At 36.8% G+C, this 23,202-nt stretch overlaps 3 protein-coding genes across 5 annotated transcripts; 2 read left to right on the forward strand and 1 right to left on the reverse strand.

The window, feature by feature from the left end:
* The first annotated feature begins 1,698 nt into the window (after positions 1–1,698).
* On the forward strand, positions 1,699–3,914 carry LOC113287807 (60S ribosomal protein L8-1). The gene is made up of 2 exons (XM_026536643.1): positions 1,699–2,192; positions 3,369–3,914. The coding sequence occupies exons 1-2, from the start codon at positions 1,753–1,755 to the stop codon at positions 3,709–3,711; spliced, it is 783 nt and encodes a 260-aa protein (XP_026392428.1). The 5' UTR covers positions 1,699–1,752; the 3' UTR covers positions 3,712–3,914.
* Positions 3,915–5,317: 1,403 nt separating this feature from the next.
* LOC113287808 (terpene synthase 10-like) lies at positions 5,318–8,074 on the forward strand. Its single transcript, XM_026536644.1, has 7 exons — positions 5,318–5,619; positions 5,790–6,054; positions 6,184–6,565; positions 6,676–6,894; positions 7,032–7,170; positions 7,264–7,512; positions 7,621–8,074. Exons 1-7 carry the CDS (start codon positions 5,383–5,385, stop codon positions 7,951–7,953), a joined length of 1,824 nt encoding a protein of 607 aa, XP_026392429.1. The 5' UTR covers positions 5,318–5,382; the 3' UTR covers positions 7,954–8,074.
* An 11,024-nt stretch (positions 8,075–19,098) lies between these two features.
* Positions 19,099–22,227, reverse strand: LOC113287809 (protein PIN-LIKES 7-like). Of its 3 annotated transcripts, none has more exons than XR_003330344.1 (7): positions 21,548–22,227; positions 21,145–21,309; positions 20,986–21,065; positions 20,806–20,886; positions 20,494–20,681; positions 20,292–20,408; positions 19,099–19,442 (listed from the first exon to the last, which is right to left on the reverse strand). XR_003330344.1 is itself a non-coding variant. In XM_026536646.1 (7 exons), exons 3-7 carry the CDS (start codon positions 20,986–20,988, stop codon positions 19,380–19,382), a joined length of 507 nt encoding a protein of 168 aa, XP_026392431.1. In that variant the 5' UTR covers positions 20,989–21,065; positions 21,145–21,309; positions 21,548–22,227; the 3' UTR covers positions 19,099–19,379. The 3 variants fall into 3 exon arrangements, 2 of the variants coding, with proteins under 2 accessions (XP_026392431.1, XP_026392430.1); XM_026536646.1 differs by having other exon boundaries at positions 20,494–20,736; XM_026536645.1 differs by lacking the exons at positions 20,806–20,886; positions 20,986–21,065 and having other exon boundaries at positions 20,494–20,736.
* Positions 22,228–23,202: the final 975 nt, after the last annotated feature.

A 23,202-nucleotide genomic window follows, 5' to 3' on the forward strand; every position in this document is an offset into this window, starting at 1 on the left:
ACAAAAATTTCTGGTGTATTGTATTTTTCCTTTTTCGCGTTATATTTTTTTATCTTTATAATAGGAATAATACAAGTAGTACGTAATCAATTCTAGTATTAATTGTGATAAATTACGAGACTCGTTCTTGTAGAACTCATATCTTGAAAGATAGATAACAAGTTTCATACTTGAAAAAAAATTCAGATTCGATTATTTGGATACGACTAGATTGATCTTGGATATTGATTTTTGAGATCATCCAGGTACTCTTCCGTACATTCAGGTTCACAAACTATTTTGTCTTGACTTTCTGATTGTGAACAGAAAGGGATATAAACTCTATGTACATATTTTCAAGGATCTTTAAGTAGGTCTACTTGCAATTGTATTACTTTTGTCTATATATGTTGTTGAATGAAAAAGTTGGTAGTATACTTGGTATCCTCTCCTTTTCAGGTTGTTCATCATATTTGCGAAATATATTTCCCACTTGGTGTTACCTTGTTGTTGTGCACCATTGATATAATCATGGGTAAAATAAACATAATTCCGATAAATACATTCATTTTCTGTGACAGTAAATTTTGAACCCGAGTTTTGTTACTTCGACCATATTGAGATTCATGTTGAGATTGAGAAGCCATATTACAGAAAATTTGACAATCGTGATATGTAGAGAAGGTGTGAGTAGTGTATTTTGTTTTAGATTATAAGAAATATGAGTGAGAGATTGAGAAATGTAAAGCACGTGCGAGTTGAAATGAGTTTGAAATTGAGTATTTATAAGGGGGTGAATCTGTAACTGTTTGATAATAAACCACTAGGTGACGAACATGCGCTAAGCGACGAAATCATAATCCGTGACAATGAAAATCCCATTAAGCGATATAATAACCACCGGATAATAAGTCTTTATCGCTCGATAGAGACCAATCTATACTGCACCTGGATAAGTGGTATATTTGTCCGTTAGGCAGTTAAGTTGCCACTTTGCTATATCCATTATGGGTAGGGGTGAGCATGGGCCGGTATGGATCGGTTTTCGCCTCATCCGCATCCAATCCATTGCACTACGGATTTCAAATTTGGCATCCGCATCGAATCCATATTCAACGTATTTGCATCCAATGGATGCACGGATGGACGGATTGGATGCGGATAATCCAATGGATTTGTTTTAGTTAAAATTTATAATAAAGAAAATAAAGCTAACACAAATGACTCCTTATAAAACCTACGTATCCTATATATGTATACAAACATAAAAATGCCATGTACAACACCTCAAGCAAACATCTTAAAAATTCCTAAATGATCCATAGTATTTTCTAGAACTATATAAATGCCCTTAATTTAACGGATATGGATGTCCAACGGATTTTCAAGATTGCATCCGGACCCGATTCGTTATCCGTTGGATTTCAAAAGTTCCATCCGCATCCAACCCATTAACGAACGGTCCGGACATCCATCCGCAAATGAACGGTTGGTCCCGGTTAAATCCGCGGATTACGGGCAAATGCTCACCCCTAATTATGGGTGCAAAAGTGTCAAATTCTCCCTTTTACTCCACCCATAGGAACCAGGCCTAAACAGAAGTTGATATACCCAACCCAGTATTACATAGGCCGGTGGCCCAAACGCTATACCAAGTTCTCAACCCTAATTTTCTTTACCGATATAAATTCTTTAGGTGGTCTTCATTTCATTAGCCTTTCTCCCCCAAACCCTAGACCTTCAGAGGAGAAGAACGCCGAGAGAAAGAGAGAGATGGGTAGAGTTATCAGAGCTCAACGTAAGGGAGCTGGATCTGTATTCAAGTCCCATACTCATCATCGTAAGGGACCTGCAAGATTCAGGAGTTTAGATTTTGGTGAAAGAAATGGTTACTTGAAAGGTGTAGTTACTGAAATCATTCATGATCCAGGACGTGGTGCACCGTTAGCCAGAGTTACTTTCCGTCATCCATTTAGGTACAAGCATCAGAAAGAGTTGTTTGTTGCAGCTGAGGGTATGTATACTGGTCAGTTTTTGTACTGTGGGAAGAAAGCTAATCTGATGGTTGGTAATGTTTTGCCATTGAGATCAATTCCTGAAGGAGCTGTTGTTTGCAATGTTGAACATCATGTTGGTGATAGAGGTACTTTGGCTAGAGCTTCTGGTGATTATGCTATTGTTATCAGTCACAACCCTGATAACGGAACCTCAAGGTATAATTTGTTTTTTCATTTAGGGTTTTCATTTTATTTATGGATTACAGTTTTGGTTGGTAAAAATGATTTTTATTTGGGAGTTTTCTGGACTATTTCAAGTTAGGGTTTCGGCTGGTAAATGAGTTGAATCTATTGATAATCGGCTAACATCGGATTTGATGCAAAATTCTGCTGCCTTATGTGGTACTGTTATCGATTCATATGTTTGACTATTAAGTAGAGATGGTTATTTGGGGGTTTTCATTTTATTTATGGATTATAGTTTTGGTTTGTAAAAATGATTTATATTTAGGGGGTTTCTGGACTATTTCAAGTTAGGGTTTCGGCTGGTAATGTGTAGAATCTATTGGTAATCGGCTAACATCAGATTTGATGCAAAATTCTGCTGCCTTATGTTGTACTATTAAGTTATAGAGATGGTTATGGTTAATCTCTCATGTTTGTTTTGGATGATTGTGATTGAATATTTACATTGATGTTGTGTGTAATGGATGTTACTTTTTGTCTTCACCCTCCTGTATGCTGCATGGATTGAATCTATTCAGTCAGTTTGTTGGATTTCTATAGATTATATTTTATCTGAAGCTGCTTATCTTCCTTTTGATTTGCTTTTTTCATTAACTGTTGATTTCCAGCACTGCATGAGTGCATTTTGAAAATGTGTTTAGCATTTATTCATACATTTTGTTGGTAGAATCTATATGATTGGAGGATCGTTGGTGTCTGTTTAACTAGAAGTAATTTGGGTCATTAATTGGGCTAGGAATAAGCGTGTTCTCTTTTTCATGGGCTGAGAGATATAAAATCCTTTGTTATCTTTCATTTAGCTTTGGGATTTCATCAGTGTCTGTTTGGTTAGAAAATAATTCAATGTCATGATATTCATTGGGCTAGGAATAACTGCATCATCATTCTGACTGGTTGAATGATGTAATAGCCTTGTTATGTTCCACGTAGCTTTGGAATTTCATATTTCTCTTTTGCTTTACCTGATAAAGTATTTGGCATGTTAAAGTGATGCTTTGTATGCAAATGAGTTTACTACTTTATTTCTACAAAGCCTTGTGTTTTCTGTTTTGCTTTTATCTTGTTACAATTGATGTTTAGATGTACTGATTTTTTTGTTGGAATGATGGAATATGCAAGTTAAATCTAACTGTGATAAATTATCAGAATCAAGCTTCCTTCTGGTGCCAAGAAGATTGTACCAAGTGGCTGCCGTGCTATGATTGGCCAAGTTGCTGGTGGAGGTAGGACTGAGAAGCCCATGTTGAAGGCAGGAAATGCATACCACAAGTACAGAGTGAAGAGAAACAGCTGGCCTAAGGTTCGTGGTGTGGCTATGAATCCAGTCGAGCATCCCCATGGAGGAGGTAACCATCAACATATTGGACATGCCAGTACTGTTCGTCGTGATGCACCTCCTGGTCAAAAGGTTGGTCTAATTGCTGCCAGGAGAACTGGTCGTCTTCGTGGACAGGCTGCTGCTACTGCTGCTAAGGCAGATAAGGCTTAGATTATAATATTTTCTGGATCTCTTTTTTGATACATTTTGTTGCCAAGTCTTGGATAATAGTCTACATTGAGGGAAGTAGTTTCAGAAAGAATTGAAGTTGTTTTTGTTACTGCTGTAAGTTTTGGATCTCAATTATTAGAGTTTTTATGGAACCTCTTGCTAGGTTGTATGTTTTTTCAGTTTTTACATTCCTATTTATTCTCTAGTTGCTGAGACTTTTAATGGCCCTGGTTTTCTCAAGAAGTCTTATTTGCGGAACTTGACTTAGAATCCCTTGATGATGAACAACTACTTGTAGTGGCTTTGGTGATGCCATTTTAAAATCATCTCCAACTTTGAATAAATAACACCTCAGGTACTCCAGTATACTAGGGATTGGATCCTCATCGCAGAAGTAACCAGCATACAGTGGTTTTCTTCTAAGAGCCCGACCTTGGCATACCATTTGTTTTTGTTTGTTAAGTTTTCTTTATTTTGTTTTTCTTGTTTAAAGGCTAAGTTGGTGATTCATTCTTTCCGAGGACAGTTAATGGTGAATCTGCTGAAAATCTTATTCTGTATCATTGGCCAAAATATGACTCAGGTTGAAACTTTGTCCAAATGCTGTATGCGAATAATATTTGATCCGGGGACGATGTTTGTTATGACAATGATAATTTGCATTCTTTATGGGTTCCCAGTTGTCTCAAAATTCAGAAGTAACATACACGCCGAGGAGTCGCAGCGAACTGTATACTTCCTCTGTGTTCCTATTTACCAGGGGAGGCCGCAGTGGACAATCTGATGTAAACCAAGCGTCAAAAGTGGATGCTTAGGTACAAACATGATGTCTGCCTGGGTAGCTCATATTCCGTGTCTCGGGTTCAGCTTGGTCTCAGAAGGTACTCATGCATGTTAAAAATTTGGCCACATACAAGGCAAGTGTGCAAGCCATCCGCATAAAGCCATAAACCATTCCGTATTCTACAACAGAGTCATGTTTACAGGAAGCACATGCCAATGCCCATAAGGTTTGGCCTAAGTTAGCCTTTCTTCTCATTGCATTTCCTTCGGCTGCTGCGATTTCACAATTTTTGGCCTATTGGAATAAGACTATTGGGATAAGACTAACTAGATTTTTATGGAGAGACTTACATAAACCATACAAGTGTCCATAAACCCGTTCCTGATTAGGTTCTATTCGAGGTTTACTTCGACGATCGATTGGTTATTCTTTTTTTGCGAGTTTAGGGACTAATAATTTGACTAGAGAAAAACTGGTTGCCTTAGAAAAGTTAGCCAATTTGTGTCCAACCCTGGGGATAGTACTCGATCGATGAAAGAAACCGTCTGTCTGTATATTCTTCTTTAGATTCTTCTAGAGAATTGTAGAACCTGCAACAGTCCAAATAGGTTTTTTCCTTCTTTTTATTCACTCTCCACAAGTTAAGTTTTCTGTGGTACGATATACCCATCTCTTTAATCATCTCTTGTTTGTATTTGTTTGGAAAATGAGACCATTTATTTGAGTGTTTTTTATATGTCACAAATATTAAAATTAGTCACTGTTCATTCTGGCCTAACTAGACCATATCAACTAGTATATATGAAGGACTTTGAATTGAATATAACATGTAAGACTACATTAGTTTAACTACACTCTTAAGTCGTAACACAGGAAGCAACACCATAATGGCACTTCACCTTCAACTCCTAACCCCTTCTTCCCCAATAAGCTCGCATATTGGTAAACACGATCTTGGTCGTCGAGTTCTCAACTTTAATTCACATGTAGCTAATTTACGTTTCAAATGTTTTTCCATCCCCGTCAATTATGAGGCAACAGTTCCTAGGCGGTCGGAACACTATCAATACCAACCCACCATTTGGGATTACGATTTTGTGGAGTCACTCCAGAGTAGCTATGCGGTGATTATTTTACAAATTCATTTTCCTTTTTTCTGTCATCGGTATTATACTATTATAAACCTTACTAACTAATATGGACGACCACATAGTGAATTTAGCCTCGGAGCCTGACACATTCAATTGGTGCTGTAGTAGTATGGACCATTACTAACACGTGATCATATGTGTAGGACGAAACTTACATGGACCGAATGGAGAAGCGGAAGAAAGACGTGAGGCTTATGCTAGAAAAGGCGGAAACACCGTTAGCCAAACTCGAGCTGATCGATACAATTCAAAGGCTCGGAATGAGTTACCTCTTTGAGGAAGAGATAAAAAGAATCTTAGGAAACATATACAATGAAGAACATATAGATAGTTGGAAGAAAGATAATTTACATGCCACTGCTCTCAGTTTTAGGCTCTTCCGGCAATACGGGTTTCAAGTCTTCCAAGGTATATATGTCATTTCTGTACGCAGCAAACTTCCTGGTTTTTAATCTTCCCATTGTGCTCTAATCATATGCGTCTCATCCATTATTAGGTCTTACCGTCTTAGTTAAATTGGATTCTTGGTCATGGCAGATGTCTTTTATGACTACAAACATGCAAGGGGAGATTTCCAAGAATTGGTGGCCGAGGATGTAAAGGGGATGTTAAGTTTATATGAAGCTGCACACGTAGTTTCCGAAGGGGAACAAGCCTTAGAGGACGCCATATTCTTCACAACCAAATATCTCAAACTGGCTATCTCATCAGGGAACAATATTGACCCTAACCTTGCTAATCGAATCAGCCATTCTTTAGAGATTCCATTGCATTGGAGAATGCAGAGAGCAGAAGCTAAATGGTTCATCGATGCATATGAGAAAGAGAAGGATGTGAATCCTCTTCTTTTTGAATTGGCAAAACTCAACTTTAACATGGTTCAAGCAACACATCAAGCAGATCTACGAAATATGTCGAGGTATATATATATATATATATATATATATGTTCCAGTTCTACTCAATATGCTAGTTAACCTGTCCATGTTGATCCTTCGTAATTATATATATGACATATTCTGTCACATAGGTGGTGGAGAAGTCTTGGTGTTGCAACCAAGTTGAATTTCGCTAGAGACCGGTTGGTTGAGAGTTTCCTATGGAGTATGGGAATAGCTGTGGAACCTCAGTATGGGCGTTGCCGGGAATGGCTTACGAAAGTTATGAATTTTGTGCTAATCATCGATGATATCTACGATGTTTATGGTTCCCTAGAAGAACTAGAGCTATTTACTGAAGTCGTCGAGAGGTACTTATTCTCCATATATAACTCTTTTGAATTTGCAACCAAGATAAGAATAATAGTACTGCTTGTAATCTAGTTTTGATAAGTTGATTAGTGTTTGTATTAAGTTAAACATAGTTCTAATTTATGATTATTTATAGGTGGGATACTAAAGAAATGGAGAAACTGCCCTACTATATGAAGATATGTTTCTTAGCTCTATACAATACAACAAATGAAATGGCTTTTGAGACTCTTAAAGATCAGGGATGGGACATATTGCCTTACTTAACGAAATCGGTAATTATTACTCTCTTCTCTAATTCTTGGATAATCCCATCCTGCTAACGAAAGGGACACTCTGCTCATTGCCGGTTGTGGGTTTAATTTCAGTGGACGAACTTTATAAAAGCGATGTTGGTAGAGGCTAAGTGGTGTAACGAGGGCCACACACCATCCCTCAAGGAGTATTTGGAGAATGGTTGGCTCTCATCTTCTGGCTCTGTATTTCTAGTCCATGCTTTCTTTGCAACAAAACAGAACATTAGAACTGATGTCTTACAAGCCCTGGAAGACAACCATAATCTTCTCTATTGTGCATCCATGATGTTTCGACTCTCCAACGACCTCGCAACTTCATCGGTAAGGATTCATACTCCTATCAAATATTTATTTTGTTAAAAACCAATATTTTTATTTTTGATTTAGGATTGGATTAGACTATTAATTAGTAAGTTGCTTATATTGTAGGCGGAACTGGAAAGAGGTGATGTTGCATCATCGATACATTGTTATATGCGGGAAAATAATGCTTCGGAAATGGATGCCCGTGAGCATGTAAGAGGTTTAATCAAGGATACATGGAAGAAGATGAACGGTTCAATATGTGATTCTCCATTTGACCTTCCATTCATTAACATGGCTTTGAATCTTGCTAGAACATCGTTATTCATTTATCAATATGGGGATGGACTTGGTGTTGAAGACGCTAAAAGCAAAGACCATGTCATGTCTTTGATAGTTAATCCGGTTCAAATTGAAACCCATAAAGAAACCTTGGTCAATCATTTCGCTGCTGTATAAGAAGTCGAAAATATATTTTTCTCTCGTATAATCTTTTGGTTTCAAAAGTTGTAAGTTGTCGATGTACTAAACCTATCAGGAATAATAAATCCGAACATCTCAAATGGTGTTTTGTTCTAAATCAGGCAAAGAACAGAAGATACACTCACTTGATCATTTTTATTTTATTGGGCGGACCGACGGGAGGGCCCGAAAAAAATGAGACCATTTTGTGACCACTTTTTTTAAAATAAAACATAACGCAAACGTGCAATTTGATAAAAAAAAGATTTAAAGTGGTTTGGTGGGGGCTCTCCTTGAACTCTGCTCCGTCATTGTGACGTAAGAAAAATTCTCCAGATGCAATTCGGTTTTTTTCTTAACAAGCTCAAATCAATCACTACTATCTGTCTATACCTAATAATCTTTGGAATTCTAGAGTCCTTCACTAAGAACATCACCTGTATGTATATCAATTGTACTCGTTCAATTACCTCTGAAATCAAAGAAATAAGAGAAATAGACAATCAACTTCACACACATCAAATCAACAACCAGCACAAGTTCAGTACCAAGGAAAGCTTAAACATTTACAAGAACACAACTGGGTTAACTACATTCAAGGAAAGGAAAAACAAGCAGAAAACTAGTTCTAAACATCCGAAAGACCTTCAGCTTCATTACAACCTTTTTTGCACTACCAAAAAACAAAGCTGCAAAGTTGCTATTTCACCTTACAAAACAAACCCATCTATTACTTCTACTGCAACTCCTCGAACTTCTTTTCAAACCATGCATATGTCGCCAACTATACCCCAAAATCACACTATGCATCTTAAAACCGAAACCATCATCAACCACCAAACAAAAAATCATAAAAGAACCTACCACCAAATGGCTGCTATTGAAACTCCCTTCTCCAAGCACTTCTTCAGCAACACTAAATACCATCAATTTCTCCACAAATTTTCACGAAGATGCACAAGAGTATCTTTGACTAAAACGTCTCAATATTCTAGTTCAAGGGGAATTGATAGTAGCTTCTGGACAATTATTCAGAATCGTCCTCACTGTAGATGGTGTAATTCAACTCATCAAAGATATAGTAAACATCCTTATCATCATCACTGTCTGAAGTTGTATAAGCCCCCTGGAAATCTTCATCTTCATCATCCTCATCAACGTCTTCATCAATGCAAGGCTTCATCTCACCAGAAAAAACGGGATCTCCATCATTATCCAATCCAGGAATTTCCTCTCCGTAGGAATCAACATTTAGCGGTTCTGACATGGTCCGAGAAAACTTACGGGGATTGTGTGCCTTCTCTGCAAGATAGCGCTTATACATTTCCTCTTCAAATTCATGCCTCTTCCTTTTCTTATTCTCTAATTTTCTTGCTCTCTTCTCCCTTTTCTTTGAATCATCACTTCTTTCCTCCATTTCTTCTTCTTCATTGTTCTTCTTTTCTTCGTCTTCACTATCACTCTCAGTCATACTTCGAACCTTCCCCCATAATACCTTCCATCCTCCTCTTCGCTGAAACCTCCTCCTATGTCGTCTTGTATCAACAACATCTAATTTCCTCATCCATAGTTGAAACTCTCATCATTCTCAATTCTTTGTCTCTCATACTCTTCTCTCTCTTCTTGCTCTTTCTTCTTAGTCTTCTCCAGATTCAGATGAGCAATCAAACTCTCCATCTCTAAACTGGTTAAAGCCTCAACTGCTCTTTTCGCATGTCGCATTGCATCGGAGTCAGGTGGTAAGCCTGTATTTTCTCCGCCGCTATAACTGGATGCAACATCGGCCATTTTCTTTTCTCTTAATCTCTTTCTCTATATATTCTTTTTTTTCTTCTTAATGTGGTATAATATTCGGCTTATTACCCTGCATCTATTAAATAAAGGTAGTAGATTAGCCATAAATGGCCTTTTATGGCATTTGATCAAGCATCTTGTCACTTGGCTATTCACGCCACTTCAATGCCATGCACAACCCTTGAGATACCATCATTACCCTACTAAACCCTATTTTCAAAGTCTAATTTTAGACGTTTCATCTGCCTTCAATTCTGTTGGAATTACCTTTAAGGGAAGTGCAATTAGGCCACCTAATCTTGAAAAGTTTATTTGGGTTTTAATTAAAACTATTGGTTTTATGCAGATTCAGAGCAAGCATCACCTGTTGGGAGGCATTGTTTTTAGTCGGGGTACCAACAGTAGTTGGATTATTTCTTTCGTTTCTCAGGCAAGCATGCCCTTTCACAACATAAAAAAACCCTCTTCTTTCAGCACCAGTAATTCCAATTATAACCCTAATAAATTTCACTCTTACCATCACCAGATTTTATTTTTACCCCCCACAACTTTGTTTACGGCAGTTGGAAGGTTGTGCAAAGATACTCAGGGTTACTACCTATTCCAAGACAAAGCTATTAAATGCTCACCAACCTTCATATCTATCATGCTTACATATGACCACGACGTACAAATAATAAAGTTAAGTAATCTTGTGAAGTATACCTCTTGCTTGTTTCTGGGTCACAAGTACCACGTGACATCTAAGCCCACGTCTCTTTCTGCTGCTTCAACTAAGGGTACCAGGTTATCTAGTACACGAGCTCTTTGTTTAAATACAAAAACTGGGAACCTTTCATAAAACCATACCATTCTCCACCTCCCTACTTTCCAGACTATTTTCAACTCTCTCAGAATTCTCATTTTAAGGATCAGTCTGCTTTTGATAACTCAATCTGGTTGTATCTTTAAATTTGCTTGACAAGACCTTATCACTATCCTTGCACTTCTACAAGAATCTTTTACTTTCATATTCTTATTTTAATCCCTAGCCAATCTCTCTTCTTTGATAAAATAACTATTCTCACCATCTCTATTACAATCTATATAGAATCCTCTCCACCTCAGACCTCTACTTCACCTGAAAATCTTGAAATTCAAAACCTCACTAATCAAATGGCAGAAAAGCTTACCCTACCCTCTTCTTTAGCTGAACTAGTATTTATAGATAAAGCTGTTATCTTATCTGAGGATGGTAATAGTTGCAAATGGTGTATGTTTGGCTACATATGTTGTGAAACCCTTATCCCCACCTCTTCTACTCGTTATTATATCTTCAACCAATGGCCTTTAGCTCAAACTCCTTCTGTCACTACCTTCAATGGTTTGAAAAACAAGGTTCTTATCAGATTATTAGCAGAGAGTGATTTCATCATAGTTAACACTCAGAGACCCTGGTATGCTTGTGGGCACTTAATGGTTCTCAAAGTTGTTCCACCAAATAGCTGGCCTGCAAACCATCAAGTCTCTTTTATCGAGGAACTGTTTTGGTTCATTTTATGTAACATCCCAAAGGAATGCACCGAATTCGATGATCTTAAGAAACTTACTCTCAAGATGGGTGAATTGGTAGAAGCTCAACAACCTTATGGGAATCATCCTTTAAAGAAAAATGTCAAGGTCTACGTGAGAGTGTGTGTTCAGAAAGCTTTACCAATTGGAATCCCTCTCTTCACTGCAAGAAGAGAGCGACCCTTTCTAATTGAATGCAGATACTATAAAGTCCCTAAGTACTTATGTACTTCTTGTCGTGTGTTAGATCATAAAGATGCTAACTGTCCAGCTTGGAAATCTAAGCAGAAGATCATTCAAGAATCAGCTGCTTCAAGATCTAAATATGTTCTTCCAGCTGTCTCGAAGTTAATGATGCCAAAACAACTTGAGATTCAACATTCCTTACCTACTACCAACTTGGTGATTCAAGATACCATCATGTCTCCAGCTGAAATTGTACAAGAAACTCAAACTGAGGTTATTAATGCTCATGCTAACACTAAAAAAATCTAAAGATTTAGCTCAAGGCACAGAAAATGTGGTTCAAAAAGGTTAATCTAATAATCGCCAGATAGGTCACTTTGTTAATCGATCTACTGCGCTGAAAATCTTCGATGTTGGGCGAGTCCAGCAAAGCTCATCTCACTTAAACAACGATCTTCCAGTTATTTTCAAATAAGTGACTACACAGAATGTCACAGTTAAAACCTCAAGTATTCCTTCTGAATCGTTGAATCGGGGTCTTCTTCAAACCACCAACTCTTCTAGAAGATTTAAAACGGCTGCTGTTCCGACAAATCAACCTACCATAACTAGAGAAGAAACTATAATTGCTACTGCTGAGCATGACGCTTTGTCTAATCTTAAAAGGAAGATTAACCCAATAGCTGATCTGAGAAAGCATACCAGAGCTAGTAATTCTATTTTAGCCAGTATTGTGGTCATCCCAAATCAATCTGATACATCCGAACCTGATTACTCAAAACTTTGTCCCTCTATTACCAAATTAGGAGATCTCCCTGCCATTGATCTCTCCAACTGTTCTCTCAATACCCATTCTCTGATTGACCCCTATGGAAGTTATAATGTACCTGTTGATGCTACCCCAAGCAACGACGATGTCCGCAATAATTCCTTTCATGAGGATGCTTCTCTGAATCTCGTAACTACCCAGGAGACTAATCAAATTGATGGTTCTAATAATTCTACTCTTGATGGTGGTTCTGATTCCACCACTCAGGTAAACTCTAATCCCTCTCCCCATATCATTGATCCCATTAATGCTACCACAAATACCAATATTTTCCCTGTTAATAATGTTAATGTGCTTGGATGGAATATTAGAGGATTGGGAAAGAAGACGGCTAATAAAGAGCTTAACCTGCTATGTAGAAATCTTAAACCTGATATTATCTTTTTGTCGAAAACTAAAATGAGTAATGATCTGGCTGCTATAAGACTGAAAAACTTTGGTTATCCCTGCACCTTTAATGTCCCAAATATTGATAGAAGTGGTGGTCTTGTTCTTGCCTGGAAAAAGGAAATTCATCTCGATGTTTTATCTTCTAGTTTGATGGGCATCTATGTTGCATTCACTGACATTATCCATTTTAAGATGTGTCACTTACACTTCATATATGGTGAACCAAATAGTAGTCTTAGACAAGCCTTTTGAAAAAGTCAATGTCAGTTACCTCCTACCTGTAGATGAACCTGTCTTCTTTATAGGTGATTTCAATGCTCTATTAGGTACTGAGGATAAAAATGGTGGTCTAAAAGTGGATGATTCTGATTTTCTTAATCTTAGAATTTTTGTGATACGTTTGATTTTCATGATCATGGGTTCTATGGCCCTAGATTTACTTGGTCTAATATGCAACAAGGTCCTGATCTTATTCTTGAACGTCTTGATAGATGTCTTATTAATCCTACTGCTGAAACCTTGTTCCCTAAATTCTGTGTTAATAATTTGCCTAGAGATTCTTCTGATCATTGTCCTATGCATATTGGCTTTAATTATCATGATATCTGCATGCCTAGGCCTTTCCACTTCATGGCAATGTGGATAGAAGATCCCACTTGTAGAGACATTATAGCCAATTCTTGGTCTGTTAATGTAGTGGGATCTCCTGCCTACAAGCTTAAATCTAAACTTTTAAATACCAAGAAAGGTCTTCGTGATTGGAACAAATCCTCTTTTGGTAATATTAAAAATAATATTTCTACTACTAGAAAGGAACTAATTGACTCCCAGACCATCACTCTTACAGATTGTAGGGCCATATCTAGACTCAAAGCTAGATTGGAATATCTCTACAATCTACAAGAACTTTACGGGAAAGATAAATCCAGAGAGGTTTGGATTTTGCAAGGTGATACAAATTCACCATATTTTCATAGAGTCACCCTATTCAGGATAAAAAGAAATGCTATTAGTTGGATTAAGAATGCTGCTAGTACTATTCTAACTGATAGACATAGTATTGGCACATATTTTGTTGATTATTTCAAGAATCTGTATTCTTCTCACCCTCAACAATTCCAAGATGAGATCCTTCTTGACCTTCCTGTGAAATTTTCTGAAAATGATAATTCCTTCTTGAATTCTCCTTTTTCTGTAGAGGAGATTATGAATGTTGTTTTTCAAATGGGTGGAAAAAAGACTCCTGGCCCTGATGGTTTTACTGGTCTTTTTTATCAAAAACATTGGGATATTGTGGGAAAAGTTGTTGTTGATATGACGCAAACTTGCTTTAGAACAGGAAATATAGCTACAGTTTTCAACCGTACCAACATATCTCTCATCCCCAAAATTCCTCTAGCTGAGTTGGTCTCCCAATATAGACCCGTAGGACTTTGTAACTTTATTTAAAAGATCCTATCTAAAACTCTATCTAACAGATTAAATCCCTTTATGAATAATATCATTTCCCAAAACCAAAGTGCCTTTGTTCCCAAAAGAAGTATTTCTGATAACATCCTTCTAGCTAATGAGGCCATCTATGATGTCAATCACCATGATAAAGCTATTGGTAATGGTGTTATAAATATTGACATGTCTAAGACCTATGATAAGCTAGAATGGTCTTTTCTGGAGAAAGTTCTAAAAAAATGTGCATAGTCACGCTAGTTACCAAAATTCAGTTGACTAGGTGCTAGGATCGGTTCTCCACAACTTATGGTAACTACTTGTATTCGGTTGCACATGTCCATAGGATCGGTTCCCCCAAAACTACAAACTTGTTGCACATGTTCATAGGATAGGTTCCCCCATCTACTAAAAATGTGTTGCACCTCTTACAAGGATCGATTCCCTCTTGTAAATTTATTGCACCTCTTACTAGGATCGGTTCCCCAGTGACTAGATAAAAGTTGCTATTTACAAGGCATCGATCATACCATCTTGAGTGATTACTTAAGATCAGTTTTACTAATAAAAGTCATACCAATACATAAGTCATGGGTCTCTCAGATCACTGGGTTAAACTCATATATAAGTGTATCTCCACAGTTTCTTATTCTATTCTTCTTAATGGTAGCCCCACTGGCCATATCAATCCAGAAAGAGGGTTAAGACAATGAGACCCTCTGTCACCTTATCTTTACGTTATTTGCGCTGAGGCTCTGTCCTCTTATATAGATGTTCTAACTAGAAAAGGTTTGGTTGAAGGAATAAAGGTGTGTAAAAATGCTTCTGCCATGACACACCTTCTGTTTGCTGATGATTCCTTACTATTTTCTAAATCTACTATTGAAGACTTCCAGACTATCAAAGAGTACCTTCAAAAGTACTACTTAGCTTCTAGCCAAGAAATTCATTTTGATAAGTCTAGTATTATGTTTAGTAAAAAAATTCCAGAACATCTTAAACAACAGCTCTCTAGTATTCTTGATATTAGTAATAGGGATTTAGGAGAAAAATATTTAGGGTGCTCCTACTTCTTTTAAAGCTTCAAAAATCCAAACTCACATGGGTATTCTCCAGGCTGTTGATGCTAGGATCTCTATCTGGATTCATAAGCTTCTTTCCCAAGCTGCTAGAACCACCTTAATTAAGCACATTGGTCAGGCCATCCCCCTATATAAAATGGGTACTTTTCTTATCCCCAAACACCTTTGTAGAAAAATGGACTCTCAGCTTTGTAAATTTTGGTGGGTGGAAATTCTTGACCCAAAATATAGAAAGCTGCATCTTTTGGGTTGAGATATTCTTTGTTCTCCTAAGTCTGAAGGAGGTCTTGGGTTCAGGAAAACTGAACTCAATAATCTTGCCATGCTTGCTAGGAATGCCTGGAGGATAATTGAAAACCATGATTGCTTGTTAGCTTCCACCCTTAAAGCTAGATACTTTCCTAGAACTGAAGTTTTAAATGCTAAGTGTCCTGCTAATTATGCTTGGACCTGGAAATGTCTGCATGCTATCAAAGAGATCATTAAACCCTTTATCACTTGGATTGTTGGAGATGATCAATTTATTGATCCTTGGTGTGGAAAATAGATTCCTTCCTTAGGCTCTGCTGTTCCTAACCCTTTGGTTCCTCCAGATCTAACTATAAAGGTTTCTTACTTTATTAATCCCATTACCAGATCTTGGGATGTTGATAGATTAAACACTCACTTTGATGATGCTTCTGCTAAGAAGATTGTCACTATTCGCTTAAGCCAGTTTTGCACTCCTGACAAGAGGGCTTGGGATCTTTCAAATAATGGTATATTTACTTCTAAATCTTCCTACTTGGGACTTCGAGGGCTCAAGCCTTCCCTTGTAGTGCTCTTTGGAAGCATATTTGGAAAATTAATGTGCCTTATAGAATTCGAGTTTTTAGTTGGAAAACTGCCAGAAATGCCTTACCTGCTAGAACTGTCCTTCATACTAGAATGCCCATGAACTCTGTTGATTGTGCTAGATGTAATGATCCTTCTGAATCAATTATGCATGCTCTAGTCCTTTGTCCATTTTCTAGTCGTGTTTGGTTCTTATCTTCTTTCTGTGTCAACACTCTGGTTTTTAGTAGTAAATCCTTTATTGGTTGGATGTTATTTTGGTTAGTTAATCCTGTTTCTAAGCTCCCTAATGAGGATCAATGCTTGTTTGTTGCTATTCTCTGGTCTTTATGGCAAAGTAAAAATAACCTGATTTTTCAAAATATCAAAGAAAACTATATTGTCGTTCTGATGAGAGCCAGAGCCATGTTATTAACTAGAAAAACTAGTGTTATTGTTTCCCCTATGGGTCCTGTTAGTGTCTGTGACAAATGGATGCCCCCACCAACTGGCTGGATGAAATGAAATACTGATGGTGCTTATGATGAACTTTCTGGAAACAATGGTGCAGACTTTGTGATGAGAGACTTCTCCAACACAGCCTCCTTTTGTGCTTCAATAGTATTTCAAGTAGAGTCTGCTGAAGAAGCTGAAGCCAGAGCTATTTGGGCAGCCTTGAAAAAAGCTGTGGAGCAAAAGCTTACCCATCTAATTATAGAAAGTGACGCTCAGAGTCTGATCAATCAATTTTCAGCTGGCTTGTTTGATGGAAACTCTACAGCGGATGCTATCTTTAAGGATATCCAGTTTTTCTCTTCTAGTCTTGTAGCCTGTTTGTTCATTTTCCAACCACGTACTTGTAATTATGTGGCTCATGAACTTGCCCTATGGGATAAGACAAACAATTCTACTATGTATTGGTTTGTTCCTCCAATATGGTTGATGCCATTTGTTGAGGGGGATCATTAGCCTTTTAGAAGGCCTTTTCTTATAAAAAAAATGGTTTGGTGGTAATCTGTGGGACCTGAAAAACCTAAAATGCCCCTCCCTTTTAATTCGATTATTATAATTCGCTATGTATCCTATTTTTTCAGAGGTATAATTGGCAAACAAACTAGAATATAACATATATAAAAATCCGGGCGTTATATAATTTAACAAATTTTATCTCGTTGGAAAGATTTTAAAGAGATCTACACAATGAGAGTTTTCTTCTTCGAAACACCTACAAATGTAAGGTACAAACAATAATATCAAATTTAGAGATTTTATGAAAAATTCTGAGGTGTTTATCATTTTAGACACAATTTTCGAAAACTGAATGCATAGCCGTTATGCAAACCGCTACAAAGGATGCATAACACATTATGCATCCATATTTTAGTTTATGCATCAACTAATTTTTCGTTGCAACTAATAAAACGATGCACTCCCTCTGTTTCAAGAAAAGTGATACTTTCATTATAAGTACAATTTTTGAAAATTTAATGCATAGCCGTTTTTCAAACTACCATAAAGGATGTATTTTGGTTTATACATCAACTAATTTTCTGTTTCAGGAAAAGTGATACATTCACTCAGTTTCAAGTTAGCCTATTTTTAGGCAAAAATGAAATTGTGAAAGTATCTCTTATTCTGGAACAGAGGTAGTATATGCTTATAAATATCATTCCAACAAAAAGAAAATAAAATGAAACACCACTGATTGCAAAAATCAAGAAAAGTGATACTTTCACCTAAAAAGATTACGTCGCTGATGTATAACGCGTTCTGCAATCAGCGGTGTTTCGTTTTTCTTCGGTCGACCCTCTCGTCCGGGGCAGCGGTGTTCTAATTTTTTTATAAGAGGTAAGCCCCAAGATTTGATTAATGTGAGCCAATTCAAGATTAGAATCGTTACTGAATTAAAAAAGAACCAACTATAATCATCAAAGCTTAAAGATTTCTACTTGTTATTTCCCCAACTTCCCACCAATACAAACATTATTGGCCACCTTAGAGTTCAATTAGAAATTGGCCAAGTTTGTTTTGTTCAAAATCAAACTAAACATAAGTGCATAACTGTCAAAAAAATAACAATGCGATTATACCATCTGTTAGAACACTGCTCGGTCGAACTCGCATGCGTTGCTATCTCAAGCATGTTTGTCAATGTTAGTGATCAAAACTATAAGTCTTGATTTCTAGTTTACTATAGCTAAGTCTCGGACTAGGATAGAAAGTGTAGTTGAGCCCAAGAACTCCATGGCGATCATCATACAAGACGAAGGACTATTCAAGGAACTGGTGGAACTTCATCGACTAAAAGGTATGTGGAGACTTGAACTTATCTATCACCCAAAAGTCTATCTACCATATCTCCTATCTTGAAACAAAAGTCGTTTTGCTGTATAGACTTAGATTATACACATTTGTTATTTCGAGCTGAGTTTATCTCGCCTATCTATTTCTCGAAATACGTGTTGGTAAGCTTTCGGTTTGGCCAAGTTCGTCTTTACCTAGCGACGAAAGTCATGTTATGTTTCAATCACTTTGAAAATGGCTTTGATGAAAAATGGTTTATGAATAACAACTATATAACGTCCTCTAAGAATATTTCAATGATTGAAATGAGAGTTTAGATTATATAACCAATGTTGGATATACACTACACCAAATTTTGGGATTAGAAACAGAATAAAACCGTTATGGATCGAGGTTGTAACGGCCCTCACCTGTTTCAAAAGGGCGTATTACAGTTTTTTTCGCAACGGTAGTTGATCCGTTACAAATTTTGGGTGGCGACGGCATTAGTAACAGCTGGCAGCCATTACGAAATCACACGTAGTAACAGCGGCTGGCCGTTACGAAATGAGACGTAGTAACAGCTGATGACCGTTACGAAATTTCGTAACCACGTGGTCGTAACATCGTTAATCCGTTACGAATTGTTTTTGTAACAAAAAAATTACTGCCAGTCAACCTTGACCAGGTCAAAATTAGTCAATAATGACCAATTTTGACCAGGTCAATATGACTGGAAGTTCAGTTTCTGCTGGAAATAAGCCGGAATTCCAAAAGATTTTCCAAAATAATTACCGGGACGAGCCTTTCATTCAATCCACACAAATTATATTACACATTGGACAACCTTTCAACAACTACTTAAGAAAATTCCTAAGTTTTGTGGAATACAACATCTGCTTAGAAACTTAAAGAGGATTCCTAAGTTATGTGCAACATAAATCTCATACAACAATTGTTTACAACTATGAGCATATAAGAATAAAAAAAAACAAGCACGGAATCACGTAACAGTCTATGCCTTCTCTTGCTTAATGTTTTGCTCTTGCTTAATAACTTCCAACAATGGGCTGAGTAACTGAAAGGGACCAGACTTCTCTATAATCTTGAACCTGCAAAAATTCATAGTTACACATTTCAGATGGAACATTATTTAACTGAATGTCTTTGCATTTCATAAAATTAGATACAATTACTTCAATAATGATTTATCAAGGAGACTAAAATTAAAGAGAGCTACCTCTGTAAGCTTATAAATTGATACTAATTTACATAATAATTCATCTTAAGCACATAGAAGTGAAGTCAGAAAAACAGAACAATTCAACCGAAACCGACCTAAACAGAACATTACAAACTGATCTAACTCTTAATTACAACCTATAAATATCGTGCTGTAGCACTTAATGTCAAACTGGAACCGTTGGAGAAAGCGCTAAAAATTAACAGTAGAAGCCTAAGGCTAACTCAAGATGTAAACATGTCAACTCGCCGAAAATGCAACTGCCATAGGTGCAGAACAACAATCTCTAAAACTGGTACATATCACAACGTATAAAAACAGAGTGGAGCGCTTAACACCGCATTTCCATCGTCATTCAGAGTTTTACTTTTCAAAGGAAGGAAACTTAATCCCAATCAAAACCTATAGTGCCCTAAAAACAGGCCAAAATGTCACCTGCCATCGTGTTTAAATTCTTTAGTGATGCTGTTCATTTCACTTCAACAAATTTTCATATAAAATCTAAGATTTATAGTGACACGTAAAATCCCAAAATATATAATTCCAAAACCTTAAATAATTCTAACCCTATCATGAACCAATAGTATGAGATATTAAATTAAATTGGTTTTTCAGCCACGTAACTGCTCCAAAGATGAGCCCTTTAACCTATTAACTAACTGAATTAGTTGTGCAAGATAGTAGAAGATTGCAAATGAATCATCAGATTATAACTTACTGCTGCAATGGTAGGAGGTGTAATTAGTTCTTCCCCAATCAGATGAAGAAAATCCTTTAGTTTGGCCAAGAATGTTACGTTTCTGATCTTCCCAGTAGTAGACATGTGTCGTACAATCTGCATTAGGATACTAAGAATTTCGTGAAATGAAAAAGAAAAAGAACTGTATTACTGTCTATCATAATATTTTATATATACTTACAGGTTGATTTTTTGTGAATTCATTATCATTGATTCTCTTTGTTGACTGAAAATGGATAGCTTCTTGGTCTTGATCTTGTTTGTCTGCTGATATGAGAAGGTGGGATTCCTGAGTAGCATCCAAATCTTGGTTGGGTTCATTTTGGATTGCTAGAGTTTCTTTTGACGCCTGTAGTGCTTTATACTCATCTGATGATGAATGCAGAAGGTGGTAAGTGTGCGTCCAAATGTAGAAACCACCAAGCTGTTGAAAAACAATAATCAAATGCTTTTGAATATATTGTAATCTATGGTCTCTATTGTGTATACTTACTGCCATGGAGAAAGATACGTATGAGAGACCAAGGGATTTGCAAGTAGAAACGTTATGCCTACATTTATTGACATAAACCACCTGCAATGTATTTCATCAGATCTATCTACCATATCTTAGGATTTATGGTAAACCTATTTAGTAGATGTTGTTTAGTAAGCTTTAACTTAATAGGTTTACCATGAAATGATGTCTTGAATTGTAAAGGTTTCCGAGAGACTCGCAAACACCAGAGCTGGAGAGAATACTACAAAAGATATCTGCATATTTCCAATTTTATGTGAACAGCTTAGCAGTGTGTAAAACCTACACTCACAAAAAGAGCTGGTAGTACTAGACCTTGTTCATGTGTTTGCGAGCATCAACAGATAGAAGATTGCAATGCTTGGTAACCATGAAATCTCCAAGAACAGTTATTATTAGAACCTCCAACACTGGCATGCTTTCCTCCTCCAACAGTTCCCAGAACCTTCCTTCCATTTCTGCTTGCGCTCTTGATATGATCTATAAATTTCAATCACAAAATGAGCGTCAAATCCTCATTTTCTCCACCAGCATTTCCCTGTTATTGAAATCCTTCTCCAGACTCAACTTGAACTCTAATCACATTTCATTAATTCAAGGTTCATAATATCTAAATTATAGCTATCACAGATTCACAGTAATGCTGAAATACTCAGATGATAAACACAATCATAATTCACAGAACATAACAAACTTTTATTAGGTAAAGAAAATTTACCTTAAATCAAATTCCTATAATGAATTAGTTGATCTTGATTCCTTGTTTTTCCTCAATTGATCTTATGAATCCTCACTTCGAACCCTTACCATCGATTTCATCTTCAATGACCATCATCTATACTCAAAACCAGAAAATAATTCCCAATTCCTTCTTCTCTCCAATCAAAGTTCAAAACATCGATTCACTTCTCAAACCACCAAATCCAGTCATCGATATCTTCTCATCTATCACTAAATTGAACCTTAAATCAATTTCCAAACCCTAACGTCCTTTCTCTGATTTACCTTATCCTTATCCTCCTATTATTCAATCTACCAATCCCTCATTCGATTTTGCACAAACCCAATACTAACTGCAGAAACCCTAACTTTATTTCTTACTGATTCATCGTTATTCAATCAATAATAACCCTAACCAAAACCAAATTCACAACCTCAATAACACCTTCCTGATCTATTTACTTCTCCAGATTTTTTCTTAATTGAGATGAACGATTTCTCAGTTCATGCTATTGAAAAGTAAAAAAAACGAAGATCAAAAAAAAAAAAAAAAAAGTTGAGAAGAAGAAAATCGAAGAACGGAGAAGAAGAAGAGAAATGAGTTTCTCTTCGACCCTGTTTCTTCTGAAAGCTCGAGAGAGAGAGGAAGAGGAACGATGGAAGAGAGACAGGAAGAAGGATTATGAGGCGGAGAAAAAAGAAATGAGATGTGATAATGTGGAATGGGAATAAAATCTAGGGTTTTAAGATTTAGATGCATCTCGAGAATATAATGAATGGTAAAGATATGAGTTTAGAGAATACACGGCGTAGATGAAAGGCTAAATAACACGCATGTGAATGGCACACGCACATACTCAAGGTATTGCGACCAATGTGTGACCAAGCGTGTGACTGGCACGCCTATAAAAAACTTCGTAACGGCTCATCCTTGTTACGAATTTTTCTAAAGTTAGTAACGCCTTTCACCTGTTACGAAGTTTTTGTAATGGCATTTTGTAAAGACTGCAAAGCCGCTACGAATTGCTGTTACTAATCCGGGAATTTGGTGTAGTGATAAGCATTGTGTGGCAACACATATATGTACAAGTCCTTATTCCTTGAACCAAAGTATGCGTACTTTTTTGATCAGGAAAACCAGAACAGGAGCTATGAGCTCAATCCGCGAACTGGCGGAGGTTCTCATCCCGAGAATATCTGCTGGAGCTTGTGAACTCCTTCCGGGGAACTTAAGTCCGCGAACTTGAGTTGGTTATATCTAAAGACGATTATTTGTGAACTTATATTTATATAAACTAAGGAATGCAAATTGCAAACCGTGACTATAATGTTCATGAATCGATTCGAGTGAACCAAATCGTTTTTGCTTCAATTGTGTCTTGTATAGTTATAAAAGATTTATACAATTGAACAACTCTCTAACTAGTTAATTTGAGTCATTTGAACTTGTTATGGCGAAGAAGAATATGCTTGATATGAAAGTGCTCATATGGCTAACCATTTGGTTAACTACTGTTGAACCAACAAATGTACATGTTTGGGTACTGTTACAAAAATCTAAAATCGTGCATTTCATTTGTGTGTAACAAGCTAAGTTTTTGATCTAACGGTTGAAAGATATTAGCTTGTGAAAAAGCGGGGGGTCTAACAACA

The sequence above is a fragment of the Papaver somniferum genome, chromosome 6 (genome assembly GCF_003573695.1).
Source record: "Papaver somniferum cultivar HN1 chromosome 6, ASM357369v1, whole genome shotgun sequence".
Lineage (NCBI taxonomy): Eukaryota > Viridiplantae > Streptophyta > Magnoliopsida > Ranunculales > Papaveraceae > Papaver > Papaver somniferum.

Coding starts and splice junctions, on each gene's coding strand:
- LOC113287807 (XM_026536643.1), top strand. CDS start 1,753: ATGGGTAGAGTTATCAGAGCTCAACGTAAGGGAGCTGGATCTGTATTC. Junction 2,193..3,368: donor CCTGATAACGGAACCTCAAG/GTATAATTTGTT, acceptor ATAAATTATCAG/AATCAAGCTTCCTTCTGGTG.
- LOC113287808 (XM_026536644.1), top strand. CDS start 5,383: ATGGCACTTCACCTTCAACTCCTAACCCCTTCTTCCCCAATAAGCTCG. Junction 6,895..7,031: donor TTTACTGAAGTCGTCGAGAG/GTACTTATTCTC, acceptor GATTATTTATAG/GTGGGATACTAAAGAAATGG. Junction 7,171..7,263: donor TGCCTTACTTAACGAAATCG/GTAATTATTACT, acceptor GTTTAATTTCAG/TGGACGAACTTTATAAAAGC.
- LOC113287809 (XM_026536645.1), bottom strand. CDS start 21,285: ATGGAAGGAAGGTTCTGGGAACTGTTGGAGGAGGAAAGCATGCCAGTG. Junction 20,737..21,144: donor CTCGCAAACACATGAACAAG/GTCTAGTACTAC, acceptor GTTTTTCAACAG/CTTGGTGGTTTCTACATTTG. Junction 20,409..20,493: donor AATTCACAAAAAATCAACCT/GTAAGTATATAT, acceptor ATCCTAATGCAG/ATTGTACGACACATGTCTAC.